The following is a 13,276-nucleotide window of genomic DNA, read 5'->3' as shown; positions in this document are numbered from 1 at the left end:
GGGGCCGATGGTGCCTCTCCTGGGAAAGCGCACTGCTTTCAAAACGAACGTTTCCAAGCGTCTGCTGTGGTGAGGTCCTCAGCCCAATACCGGAGAAGGGGTGGTGCCTGGAGGGCCTCCTGGGGCTGGGCCCAGACCCCTCCCGTGGCCCTGCCTCCCCGGGATGGGGACCCACCAGGCCCAGGACGGACGCCACCCTCCTCCACCTGGCCCTCCTGGCCTCCGGGCGCTGCCCTGCTCGCTCAGGAGCCGCCCACACATCAGGGCCTCGTGGAGACAGACGTGGAGGCGCGGCGGCCGGCTGAGGCCTCCAGATGACCGCCCTGTCCTGGGTCCCCACAGCAGGATGCTCGGGGGTGTGGCCCGCTGACCTGGACCCCAGCCAGAGGCCGTGAGGGGGGCTGGTCCTCACGGGGGCGACTCTGAGCCGTGTCCGCCTCCTACGGCCTGGGGTGCAACCGCGGTCCGCCAGGACGGACTCCTACCGCCCGCGCCTTCCCGCACGTCGGCAAGGCCGCTGTCTCACCGTCCCGTGCTCGGTGGGGATGCCTCCCCCTGCGGTCGCACATTTCAGGGTATAGACCCCAAAACCTCACTGGATCCCTCATGATGATGGAGAAGAGCTGCTCTGTTTAATGACTAGTACTGGGGTTCACAAACGATGCCAAGTGTCAGTCAATAACGCTTACAGTTTATTCAAGTGGGTAGCACTTAAAATCCGTTATGCTTTCATGGTTACATTTTCCACACTAAGCATCAAACACTGTCCACTCTACCCCCCAAGGGCCCCGCACAACCTCCCCCCACGGTCACCCGAAAACCACACGCATCACGCTTGCTCCAGGTGCCCACGCTCACGGAGCCACCCCGCACGCCCGGGCCCCTGGGAAAGGGCCACTGGCCTGTGAAAACCCCGCGGAAGCTTCTCACGTAGCCCTCGGTGCCCAGGGGGAGGGCGAGGGGCCGCTGTTGAGGAAGGCTCTGCCAGGGCGGCTGCAAAAAGCTGGGGACCCCTGCCCGAGGCGGGGAGCTCCCCTAAGCTCTAGTTTTCAGCTCAGCGCACGTGCTCAGGACCCAATGAGCCCAGACCCACACTAAGAGCCGGAGGTGGCCCCGCGGGGCAGAAGCTTGTAGACTCCCACCTTCCTGCCAGGAGAACAGCTCCGGGTCCAGGAGGAGATGGGCGAGCCGAGGTGGAACGCGGACTGCTTGCAGAGGACGGGGATGAAAACCGTCAATGTGAGGGCGACTCCAGCCCTCGAGCGGCCAGGTCGCCTGGGGAAGGTCTGGCTCCCTGAAGGTCCGGGAGGGGTCACCCGGGGTCGGAGGTCACCTTCACACAGCCCTGAGCTTAAATGGAGCCTAGATTCACACACGCAGCGGCAGAAGGAGAGGGCGTGTCAGAGCATGCACACGCACCCGGGCCGCGGACGGCCAAGGCGGCAGGACCCCGCGTGTGCGCCGGAGAGCGGGGGGCCGCGGCCGACCGAGGGGACGCGGGCGCGGCGGGAGGGCCCGGGGCGGCCGGCGGCTCCGCCCCCCGGCCCCCGTGCGCCCCCAGTGCTCCCCCCGCGCGGCGCCGCCCCCCGCCCCCCGGCCCCAGGGCGCCCCAGACAGGACGCGGGCCGCACGCGCGTGCACACGGCTGCTCCGCCGCGGCCGTCTAGAGGGGGCCCTTGGTCGGCTTCTTCTTCTTCGACTCCTCTCTGTGCTTCGGCTTCTTCCTCTTGCCGCCTTCTTTGAATCCTAAGGAGACAGGCGTGTGAGACCCTGCAGGGCGGCAGCGCGTGTCTCTAAACGTCCCCTCCCCGGCTGACGAGACACACCACACGGCAAACTCCGCCTGCTCCGTATCGGAGGCCCAACGGAGACATGAGCTGACTCGATACCTGGCGATGAGCGCCTCTCACACCAGCACCCCGGGTCCCGGAGGCCGAGTGCCCGCCCGCCGCCGGGAGCCCCCCGCCCCACGCCCGGCCCCACACCCCGCCCCGAGGCACCGGGGGCCCCTCTGCAGGCAGAAGCCCAGCGGTGACCACGTCCCGCCTTCCTGCCTGCCCGAGGCTGGGGGGGACGAGGGCCCAATCCGCTCGCCTTCTGGGGTTCTACCTGGAACCAGGCGCCCAGGGCCGCTCTGCACAAACAGCTCAGGGCGTGTGCGCGTCCACATGGACGCAAGGGGTGGGACGCTGAGTTTGGGGGAGAACAGACCACTGTGAAAATCCTGCCCAGAACCAGACCAGCGTCACTGCGGGTCTGTGAGCCGGCACACGTGGGCCCCTAAGCCTGAGGAGGCCACCTAAGCGTCCTTGGGTTTCATATTACGCAGCAGGTGCGGCTCAGAGTGAAACCACTGGGGCCCCAGTCTGTTCACAGGCCCTGCACCCACTCGGGGACCCCTTCTCAGAACCAACACCCGGTGGGCGGGCCCACTCGGGGACCCCTTCTCAGAACCAACAGCCGGTGGGCGGGCCGCAACGCCCGGGCCAGGTCTGGGAAGGTAAAGGACCGGTGCTGCTCTTAACTCAGGAGTTTCTGTTTCATGCTGAATAATGTCAATTCTCGTTTCTAACAGCTCCACGTTCTGGACAGACCCCCGGTGTGTGTGGAATCCATAAATCGAGAACACTAATCCTTTCTCCACGTCTCGCTGTCCGGTTTACGGGTCCCGAGAGGCGTGCGATGCACCCTCTGAATAAAGCTGGGTTGGCCACCACACTTCACAGGAGCGCCAGCAAGAAGGGGCCATCAGGGTGAACAGAGCTGCCCCATGCCCCCCGCAGACCGGCCCAACCCTGAACCACACGACACGGGCCAGGCCATCCACACAGGAGGCCCTCCTGGGACCCACAAGTCCAGCCCTGAGGGCTGAGCACACGCCCACGATCAGAACCCGCCCACCAGCCCCTCACACACCTCATGGGGGGGTGGGGCACCAGACACACTGTGGGGGCCGCGCTCCTCCCCACACACTCCCAAGAAAACGAGGCAGAACACGGAAACCTGGCCGAAGTCACCGTGGGACCCTCCCCACCACACGGGAGCATGCCCCCCGGGAGCAGCTTATCTCGGGGATGGGGGCGCCCAGCAGGTTCCATCACTGCGCCAGAGGCTGCTGACCTGCTGGGGACCTGGCTTGCCCTGCGACCCAGCAACCTTTTCCACTGTCTGTTTCTGGAACCTTCCTTTGGAGCAAGCAGCTCTGTCATCTCCCAGTAAGATGTCAAAGAGCTCACTCCGGTCACACCAGTCACACAGACGTCCTATCTTGAACCCTTTGGTGGCTTCAGGCTGGCACGCTGCTGCAGGCCTCGGGGCTCACTACGGGAGGCGGGCATGAACAGCAGGAGGCGGCCCTGCAGCGCCAGCGTCCGCCAGGCCCCCCGGCCGCCCCAGGACACAGGCGGGAGCAGCACCTGGCAGAGACGGAGCCCCCCTGCGTGCCGCATGTGTGAGGACGTGGTGTCAACAGCCTCCCACCTGCAGGCACCTGGGCGGGACCTGGCCAAGCGTGAGAGCCCAGTCACTTTGCTTTTCCTGCCGAATCCTCCTCTCCCGAGACCCCCTGCAGCAGCCACTGCCCTCCCCTGCACAGGCCTGGCCTCTGCTACCCACAGGCTGCACAGGCCTCACCGTGGCCCCCGGTTCCACCTCCTGACCAGACATCTAGACAAGCGCCCCGAGGCAGGCCTGGGCCCCACGCGGGAGGCAGGTCCTTCCAAACAGAGGGACCCCTTCCAGCCACAAGACCCCTATCAAGTCCTGTGTGTCCGGGAAGCTGGACTCATGGCGCTGTCCCCCACCACGTCCAGCCTGCGTGCCATCGGGGCCAGGAGGTGGCAATGAACCCAGGGAGGACGCCCGCAGGCCCATGCGAGGCACAGCAAGCCTGTTCTGAACTCACCCAGCCCTTCCATCCGCCTGTATTTTTCACTCGACCACCCAGGAGAAAGGTGTCTGCCATCCTTGGGGCTCTGCAGACCTGGCTCGGGGCCCAGCACACCCACAGTCCAGCGGGCGGACAGGACAAGCCCTGTCCTCAGGGGCAGACCTGGACCTGTTCCACATGAGGGGGGTGCCAGGGGGGCTACAGGCACTGAGCTCCCAGCAGGAAGTTCCAGAAGAAAGCAGCGGACCCTGTCCTCCCGGGTCCCTGCCTTGCCCCAAGGTGCAGAGCCAACCTCACTGAGACGTCATTCTGACCCCGCGGATGAGGGGCCACCTGCCCTCCATCTCGTGGCCAGCTGTGGTCAACCTGGCGACTTCTGGCCCTGAGAACCAAAACGATCGCTTAGAACTGAGGAGCGACCCCAACTACAGATTCCCGACGCCTGGCTCCAGACTCAGCCAGGTCCAGCCTGCACACAGCTGTGCCCTCAGACGTGATCCAGAATCTTCTATGGGGACCGCAGTTCACAGATCCTCCCCCCACCCCGGACCCCAAGATAACGTCGGGTCCAGAAGCTGAAATAGGGAGGAGCAGGGCCCGTGTGATCCCGGGCAGGACCCCTCCCCTGGGATAGGGGGGGCCAAGTCAGCACCCGGCACGCGGCAAGAGGGCCCCCGGGGGCAGGGGGCCCCAAGGCCGCGCCCGTGATCAGCACGAGGGCGGGCAGCGGGGCTCAGTCCGCAGACAGAGGGCTCCTGGGGGCAGGCCGTGCCCGCGGGCTCTGCCGAGACAACACACACATGCGGTGCTGGGAGCCTGGCGCCCGTTTAATGTGGCCGCGCCCGGCCGCCCCCACCCACCCGTCAGGCCAGCACGCAGCAGCACAGGAGGCGTCTTGGTCCTCGGGGGCCCCGCGGCGGCCGGGGGGCGGGGTCCCGGTGCACACCTGCGCAGAAGGCGCCCGGCGCGTCCTCGTCCTCCCCCGCGGCGTGCGCCGCCGGCCGGGGAGGGGGCGCGGGCCGCGGCGGCCGCAGCGAGCGGGCGCTGGAGCTGGCGGGCTGGGCGGGCAGCGCGCTCTGGCCTCGTCGTAGGCACTCCTCCGCGAAGGCGTCCTCGTCGGCCACACCTGAAAGCAAAGGACGAGACGCGCGTGAGCCGGGCCGGGGCCGCGTCCTCGCGCCAGCGGGGCCGGAGCTGAGCCTCGCGGAGAGAAAGGGGGAACCAGGCTGGGCCTCGCCGTGCTCAAGGATCCCAAAAGCCCCCCGCCGGCCCCGGGGCGACAGCGGGGCCGTGCTGCGTGGGCATCGCCCCGGGGAGAGGGCAGGGCCGTCCGTGGGCCCTGCCGCGATGGAGGCGGCAGACTCCCCGCGTCCCCCGCTCAGGCCAGAGCGCCGCTGGAGCTCTGAGCCAAGGACCCCCGCACACGGTCACTTGTCACGGCAGACACACGGCCGAGCGCGTGCCTCCGCGCTCAGGGGCTGTGTTTCTATCAGTCTTTTCAAACACAGGAGGAAGTTCTGCATGTGATCGGAACACCAGGAACACCGGAAGAAAACAAGTGGCAGCCGCCACCGAGCAAGTTCCGGCTTCCTTCTCTGCAGTCACAGCGCCCTACCTGAGGGCATGGCTGCAGCAGCCCAGTGACAGTGGGAAACGGGGACCCGGGTGGTGGTGGCACCCCGTGCCCCCCAGGGGTGAGCGCGCAGCCCCTGCAGGCCCGCGAACCCCACGGGGTCATCCACGCCAGCGCCCCTTGACTGCCCCGCCCACCGCAGACCCCACTCCAGTCCCCCTGCCCCGGGGGAGGACAAGACGACCACGATGCTCCCGAAATGAAAGCCCTGCTCTTTCAACGGGGCTGCGAGCACAGCTGCTGCTGCCCTGGTAACCGGTCCCCAGGCCCTGGGCTCGGTGCTGGGCAGGGGTGCGGGGCCTTGCCTCTGTCTTCTCCAGACGCGCCTCCTCCCCAAACCCCACACCTGCCCCGGCCGAGGAATCCTCCTCCCGCAGCACAGATGCTCACCCTCCAGACACAGGCCGACGCTGGGGAGCCCAGACCCGGGGCCTGTGCTTCCAGGGCTCCTGAGCGGACGCTGCGCCCTGCAAAGCCTCTGCCCACCCTGCAGGCCTGGTGGGCCCCTGTGGCGGGCCTCCACCAGCCTCACGATCCCCTCCAGCAACACACACGCAGGCCTGGTGGCAGGGAGGGGCGCCTGGCAGTCAGCATGGGGCCCTGGCCACTCTCACAGCAGACGTCCACCCCAAGGGGCGCTGGCTGAGGAAGCAGGCCTGGCCGTGGCCCTCACCCCCGCCCCTTGCCTGCGCAGGGCTGCCTCACCACCCCCAAGGGGTCACCAGCGCCTCGAGGACATGGGCTGTGTGCATGAACAGAGCGGCTCTGGGACACGACCGTCTGCAGGAGGAAGCGCCCGAGTGCAGGGGCCCGGGGCAGAGCAGGGCTGGGAGCTCCCAGGGGCCTGGGGCTGCGGTGTCCAGCACACACACAGGCATGACCCCCAAATACGCAGAGCACTCCGGGGGAGGGGCCCAGAGCCACAGCTAATACACGACCATCACAGTGACGTGACCTCCAATCCAGGCGGGACGCAAGTTGGGGAAGGTAGGTGGCCCGACCCTGCAGCTAAGGGTCACCCCCAAGCCCACGCAGGGCTCCAGTCCACCAGGCAGGAAGCGGCCGGCCGACCACTCGTGGGGGCTTCAACGTGCTTTTGCAGGGACATGTGCTGCCAGGTGGGGCCCAAGTGCCCAGGTGCTGGACAGGCTCATGCTGGGCAGCTGCGTGCCCGCAACGGCCTGGATGTAGCGGGGTGGGCATCCTGGGGGCCAGCCTGCTGCCGGTACCCACCTCGGACCCCCAGGGCCCGTCAGCTGTGCAGGAAGAGGCGGGGCTCCCCCAGCCCCGTCCTGCTCAGGGAATCCCACCGTGTGTCTGAGTGAGGGCGAGGCCAGCCTGCCAGGCCGTGCGCGGGATGCCTGTCTGCTCTGGACGGACTCCAGGGGCGCCAGTGCTCAGGCAGGGGGGCCCCGCAGGAGCCGCAGATCCCCTCCCGGCCCCAGCACCTCCTCAGGGCTGCACCTGCCGTTTGTCTGGGCACGAAGCTGTCTGGACACACCAGGCCCGACGCGCGGAGCACACAGGGCGCCCCCCGTCCCGTGGTCAGGACGCCAGCCTTTCACTCCACTGGGGGAGAGGGTTCGGTCTCCAGTCAGGGAACTAAGATCCCGTGTGCCCCGTGGCATATAAATAAGATGAAAAACATGTTTAAATTCGACAGCTGCTCTTATTTTTACAAAGGCACACGGTGCAGAACACACTCCAGGGCTCAGGGTCTGGCGAGCCCCCCAAAGACCGGGACCCCCTGTGGGCGAAGGGAGGACCCTCCTGGGCCCCAGGGTCCTCTCGGCATCCAGACGGCCATCTGACCCCCACCAGGGCACACACGCACCCTCAGGGCTGGAGCCCAGGGCAGCTCGTGCACTCACTAGCGCGGGGTGGGCGCCCTCCCGAACCCCAGGGGCACACCCAGCTCGGCGAGGGGCTCATGCTGTGCTGACCAGGAACCCCCCAGGCTCACACACGACTCCTGGCACCCTCCCGCCTGCCACCATGAAGCCCTCTCTCTCACAAGCACCAGGCCACAGGGTCTCTGAACTGGGCACCGTGCAGGGACAACGGAGGGGGCGTGGCCTATGGGAGCCCCTGATAAGCGGTGGTACCTGCACGGCTGGGCTCCTCACGGTCCCACGGGCTGGCCACCCACAGCGTCAGGAGCCCCAAGGCCCTGGGTCTGGAGCAGGGCGATCACGTCGCTGACCCCACAAGTTTCCCCTAAAATCCCACCTGTGTCACGCGCCAGGAGAGGGTCCTCAGCGGGGCGGGGGTTGGGGGGGCGCTGGAGAGAAAGAAACATGTGTACTGAGAACCTCTTCCCAGTAGTTCCGCCGGGTACTTTCTGAGAGAGACCCTTCCATGTGCGTCCACGCAAGCGCCCATTATGAGCCCACCATTACACGCAGAGTAACACTGGGCATTAACAGGTTTACAAACACGAGGCCACCATCCTCTTAGATGCAGAGGACATCATGCGAAACGCCCGGCGGCAGGAGGCTCAAGCTGAAATCAAGATTGCCGGCTGTGTGCTTAGTCGCTCAGCCGTGTACGACTCTTTCTGACTCCATGGACTGTAGCCCACCAGGGTCCTCTGACCATGGGGATTCTCCAGGCCAGAATACTGGAGAGGGTTGCCATGCCCTCCTCCAGGGGATCTTCCCAACTCAGGGATCGAACCCAGGTCTCCTGCATTGCAAGTGATTCTTTACCAGCTGATGCCAGGGAATAACCTCAGATATGCAGATGACACCACCCTGATGGCAGAAAGTGAAGAGGAACTAAAGAGCCTCTTGATGAAAGTGAAAGGGGAGAGTGAAAAAGCTGGCTTAAAATTCAACATTCAGAAAACTAAGATCATGGCTTCCGGTCCCATCACTTCATGGCAAATAGATGGGGAAACAGTGGAAACAGTGAGAGACTATTTTCTTGACCTCCAAAATCACTACAGACAGTGAATGCAGCCATGAAATTAAAAGATGCTGCTCCTTGGAAGAAAAGCTATGACAAACCTAGACAGTATATTAAACAGCAGAGACGTCACTTTGCTGATAAAGGTCCAAATAATCAAACGATGGTTTTTCCATGTGAGAGTTGGACTATCAAGAAAGCTGAGAGCCCAAGAATTGATGCTTTTGAACTGTGGTGTTGGAGAAGACTCTCGAGAGGCCCTTGGACTGCAAGGAATCCAACCGATCCATCCTAAAGGAGGTCAGTTCTGAATATTCAACAGAAGGACTAATGCTGAAGCTCCAATACTTTGGCCACTTGATGTGAAGAGCTGACTCACTGAAGACTCTGATGCTGGGAAGATTGAGGGCAGGAGAAGGGGACTGATAGAGAATGAGATGGGTTGTATGGCATCATGGATCTGACGGACATGAGTTTGAGCAAACTCCAGAGACGGTGAAGGAAAGGGAGGCCTGGCGTGCTGCAGTCCACGGGGTTGCAGAGTCGGACAGAACTGAGCGACTGAACCACCACCATCCTCAAAACTGTGCTCAGTGGCAAGTGACAGAGACCGCTCCAGAACATGGGGCTCCCCGGAGTGAGCTCACTGCACACCCTGGGCACTGGCAAGCCCACCTCGCGAGGCCCAGGCTGTGACCGCAGCTGGGACCAGGCCCGGGTGAAGAGGGCTCGTGCCTCACACGGCTTCTGAGCCGGAGAAACAAGCCCCCAGGGACAGCAGCTCCGGCAGACGTGGGCCCAGCTGGCGTCTCAGAGCCAAGGCCAGCCTCTGCCGGGTCTCCACGTGCCGCAGCCAGGCCCAGACCGGGAGCTGCCCTACGGCCACAAACACGCATGGCAGGGGTCTGCAAGGTCCCCAACAACGGGCGTGTGGGCCCCCAACCCAGGCTCCGAGCCGATGCCCCAGACGTCTCCAGACTCTCCCAGGGCAGCGGCGTCCAGAGCAGAGACGGCTCTGCCCTCAGGGTGGCCGGGGCCGTGGTTGCCAGTGGCCCCCCTCCCTGCCCGGGAGCCAGACACCCCACCCCAAGGGGGCACAGGACACTCCTGGCAGAGGCAGGGCCAGTGCTGGACACAGAGGCACCGCAGACAGCTGGGGCGGCCTCGCCCGCGTCGGCTCTGGGGCTCCCCGGTCACGCTGCCCTGGCCTCGTGCCCACAGCCTCCCCGGCACCCATGTCCTCCTGCAAGACCTGCCCCCGTTCCCAGGGCTGCGTGCATCCCCGTCAGGGTGGGAGGCCCAGGGCCCCAGCCACTCGCCCCTGGACAGGACCCGCCGGTCTCTGCTCAAAGGCTCTCTGCTCAAAGGCGGAGCAGGTCCGGGGCCAGCCAGCCCGCAGGCGTGGCCACAGGCCCAGCCCCCAACCCCTTCGGACCCAGGGCTAGGACAGACATGGCTCCTTCCTAGGAAAACCCAGGGCAACAGAGGTGCCCCAAGCCGCGAGGGGACGAGCCTCTGCGAGGCCTGGGAAGACCGTTCACCTCCCCGCATTCAGCCCACGGGGGCTGGCGCCTGGAGACAGACTCCGGGGTGTGCCTGCACTGCTGAGACGCCAGATCTGCGGGACCGTCACTGAGTCTCGCGTTCGCCACGCCGCGGGTCTCTGAGCCCATCCTCGGTTTTGGGCTGAAGGGCCTGTTTCTCACAGGGGCAACCGGTCCTCAGAGGCTTGGTCGCTCCAGGGAAGCACTTAGGGTCCTGATTTCAGGTGGCAGAAGGGCGGAACACACGCACCAGCCATGAGTCCAGTGCGAGAGGAGACATGCTGCCCAAGACCCCCGCCACCATTACGCTGCCTGGGCTGCAGGTCCCGATGGCAGACGCTGCCCAGGAGGCCGACAGAGGCTCTTCCCTAAGGACAGGGTGGCCCCAAACCCCCAGACCTGTCCCCACCCCCAGGAAACGCCTGCAGCCAGGAGTCTTGCACTTTGAGTCACAGCATTGGGCCCCACGATGCTCAACTGCTACACTCAGGGCCAGGGCCCCACACAGTGGGCATCCATCTCTCCTTCCCTGGGGTTCCCTCCGCACCCACGACCCCGGCCCCGGGACGACCCCCAGGCCTGCTGTGGACATTCAACGATGGCCCAGGGCTGCTCCTCACCGAACAGAAACCTCCTCCAGAAAAAGCATGCTGTCCACCAAGGGTCACAGAACAGAGTGCCCCCACTGCAGGCTCCCACTGCAGGCCACCCAGCACCTGCAGGGGACGGCCCCCACCAACCCACCCACCACGGCACGGCACCAACATCCTCACGAACCCACACACCGCCCCTGTGGTACAACCTAAAATTCCACGAGTTTAAACCAGCAAGTGATGACGGCCACTGCCATCCCACCCCCACACCTAACGTCACACCTGCTGAAAACCAACCACACCTTGGCTTCTTTCTACAGCTTCTTCTGCGCTTTCCATACAACACCATCAATTACGAGACACTCCTCTCCTCTGATATTCACCGAGCTTTTTGTTTCAACAACTTGCTACGTAAACGCAAAGCAAGTCACTTGAAGGAAAGTCAGTCACGTCCAATTCAACCACCCAGAGTGGACTATTTTGGTGTCCCTTCTGCTAGCCTTTTCCCTGTGCAGGAGCTAACGGCTAATGCGCAGGAACTGCAGCCCGTGGATCACCCGTCCTGCATCCTCTTCACTTGGGAAACTAAACACACACCAGAAAACACCTGCCCCGTGGCACCAAGGGAGATAACATTTCAACACAAACCGCGACCGGCCGGCCCCTGTGCAGAAGCTCGGTGAAGTCAGCGAGCAGCTATGAGGGGAATGTCCCAGCAGCAGCCACACGCACACAGCCAGGACCCCAAACGCTCCGCTTCTTTCCTCAAATGGAGCCCCAACACAGGCAGGAATCTGGCTGATAACATGCAAATAAAAGCAAACCTCCTCATGTAAAAACAGAGTCACTTTTTCCTAATATGTACAACCCCCCAGGCCTCGGGGGTGGCTGCTTTTTGCTCTTCTGTGTTGAGGGGGTGGGGCAGGGTTAATCCCATGCTTCCCCACATCAGGAATCCCACTGACACACACTGGATTATTCAAACACCCAAAAATGCACCAGCGGCCTGAGAGGGGACCCCAGGGTGCAGGGCCTGGTATGTGCCGTTCTCATGGGCTCAGCGCTGGCCCTGCGGCATGGGCTCACACACAGCCCCGGGCAGGGATGCAGACCCACGGGGGCGGGGAGGGAGCCGGCCCCAGGAGACTGGGGCCAGGAGACACGGGGCACAGGCCTCAACCACAGGCAGACCGGGAAGGCAGGCGGCGGCAGGGAGGAGTCGGGAGGGCGCCCATGCTGGGGCAGGAGGGACGCGGCTCGGTGTGGAGGCCAAGGCCACAGCAAGAGCCTCCCATCCTGCCATTCCAACCCAAGTGCTGCAGGGCATCCACGCCTCCGACACCCCAGGGGGCCGGCCACCCCGGCAGCGCTGAGCTCAGGAGAGACCCTGTGCCCTTGCACCCTGCCCTGAGGCAGCCCCCCACGTGCACCCCCCTCTCCCGAGAGCCTGTGGGGCTCATCACAAGAGGCATCCGTGCGCCGCGGGCTACTCCAGGCACGGGCCCACCGCTCACACACCTTGGGTGGACTGCTGGAGGCCCGCGGGACGGGTGGCCGAGGCCAGCCTGCCCCACTAGGTCTGCCCGAGGGCGCCCGGCCCCGGTCCAGGCCCCGCACACCCGGCAAGAGGGGACACGGCCCGGGCGGGAGCCCAGAGGCTCGCCCAGAGCCCCCTCCCACCCCCTGCAGAGACCCTCCCCTCCCTCCAGAGCGCCCCCAGCCCACACAGCCCCCTCCCCTCTCCCACAGGGCCCCTCCCCTCCCCCACGGAGCCCCAGCCTGCAGAGCCCCCAACCCACAGAGCCCCCTCCTCTCCCCCCATGGAACCCCCTCCCCTCTCCCACAGGGCCCCCTCCCCTCCCCCATGGAGCCCCAGCCCACAGAGCTCCCTCCCCTCTCCCACAGGGCCCCCTCCCCTCCCCCACAGAGCCCCAGCCTGCAGAGCCCCCAACCCAGAGCCCCCTCCTCTCTTCCACGGAGCCCCCTCCTCTCCCCCACGGAGCCCCCTCCCCTCCCCCACAGAGCCCCCAGCCCACACAGCCCCCTCCCCTTTCCCACAGGGCCCCCTACCCTCCCCCATGGAGCCCCAGCCTGCAGAGCCCCCAACCCACAGAGCCCCCTCCTCTCCCCCACAGAACCCCCTCCCCTCTCCCACAGGGCCCCCTCCCCTCCCCCACGGAACCCCAGCCCACAGAGCCCCCTCCCCTCTCCCACAGGGCCCCCTCCCCTCCCCCACGGAGCCCCAGCCCGCACAGCCCCTCCCCTCCCCCGAAGAGCCCCTCCCCCACAAAGGCCCTCCCCACAGAGCCCCTTCCCCTCCCCTGCAGACCCCCAGGCCTCAAAGGCCCTCCCCGGCCCATAGAGCTCCCAGCCCACAGAGCCCCAGGCCTGAGGCCCTCCCCCGCCCACCCCACTAGCAGAGTCCCCTCCCCTCACCTGCAGAGCCCCAGGCCCCCAGGCCCACACCGCCTCCCACAAAGATGGCTGGCTGGCGCCTGGGGCCACACGGCTGGAAGAGGCCCCAAGAGAAGCTGGGTCAGGGCCAGGCAGGACTGGGAAGGTGGTAGGTGGGACCCCCTCTCTGGTGTGAACGGCCAGGGGCCCTAAGCACCTGAGAGGGCGGCCTGGGCCCTCCCCAGCTCAGTCTGCACTCAGGCGGAAGCGGGGCTCTCCACAGGATGACCAAAGGCTGTCCCCACAGACACTGACC

The 13,276-nt window shown here is 65.6% G+C and overlaps 1 protein-coding gene across 4 annotated transcripts in view; it reads right to left on the bottom strand.

Annotated features, from left to right (window-relative positions):
* Positions 1-671: 671 nt before the first annotated feature.
* DNAJB6 (DnaJ heat shock protein family (Hsp40) member B6) overlaps positions 672-13,276 on the bottom strand; it is a 52,305-nt gene continuing 39,700 nt past the window's right edge. For 3 of the 4 annotated variants that reach the window (XM_070788502.1, XM_070788505.1, XM_070788504.1), the window contains 2 exons: positions 4,836-5,015; positions 672-1,746 (listed from right to left, as the gene is read on the bottom strand). In XM_070788502.1, the coding sequence (XP_070644603.1) occupies positions 1,664-1,746; positions 4,836-5,015 (263 nt within the window). In that variant the 3' untranslated portion in view covers positions 672-1,663. Of the gene's footprint in view, positions 1,747-4,749; positions 5,016-13,276 lie in introns of all 4 variants that reach the window. The other variant, XM_070788503.1, reaches the window with a different exon arrangement.

This window comes from Bos indicus, chromosome 4 (assembly GCF_029378745.1).
Source record: "Bos indicus isolate NIAB-ARS_2022 breed Sahiwal x Tharparkar chromosome 4, NIAB-ARS_B.indTharparkar_mat_pri_1.0, whole genome shotgun sequence".
Lineage (NCBI taxonomy): Eukaryota > Metazoa > Chordata > Mammalia > Artiodactyla > Bovidae > Bos > Bos indicus.
The sequence above is the reverse complement of the archived record's forward strand: the minus strand, read 5'-3'. Positions and strand labels throughout refer to the sequence as shown.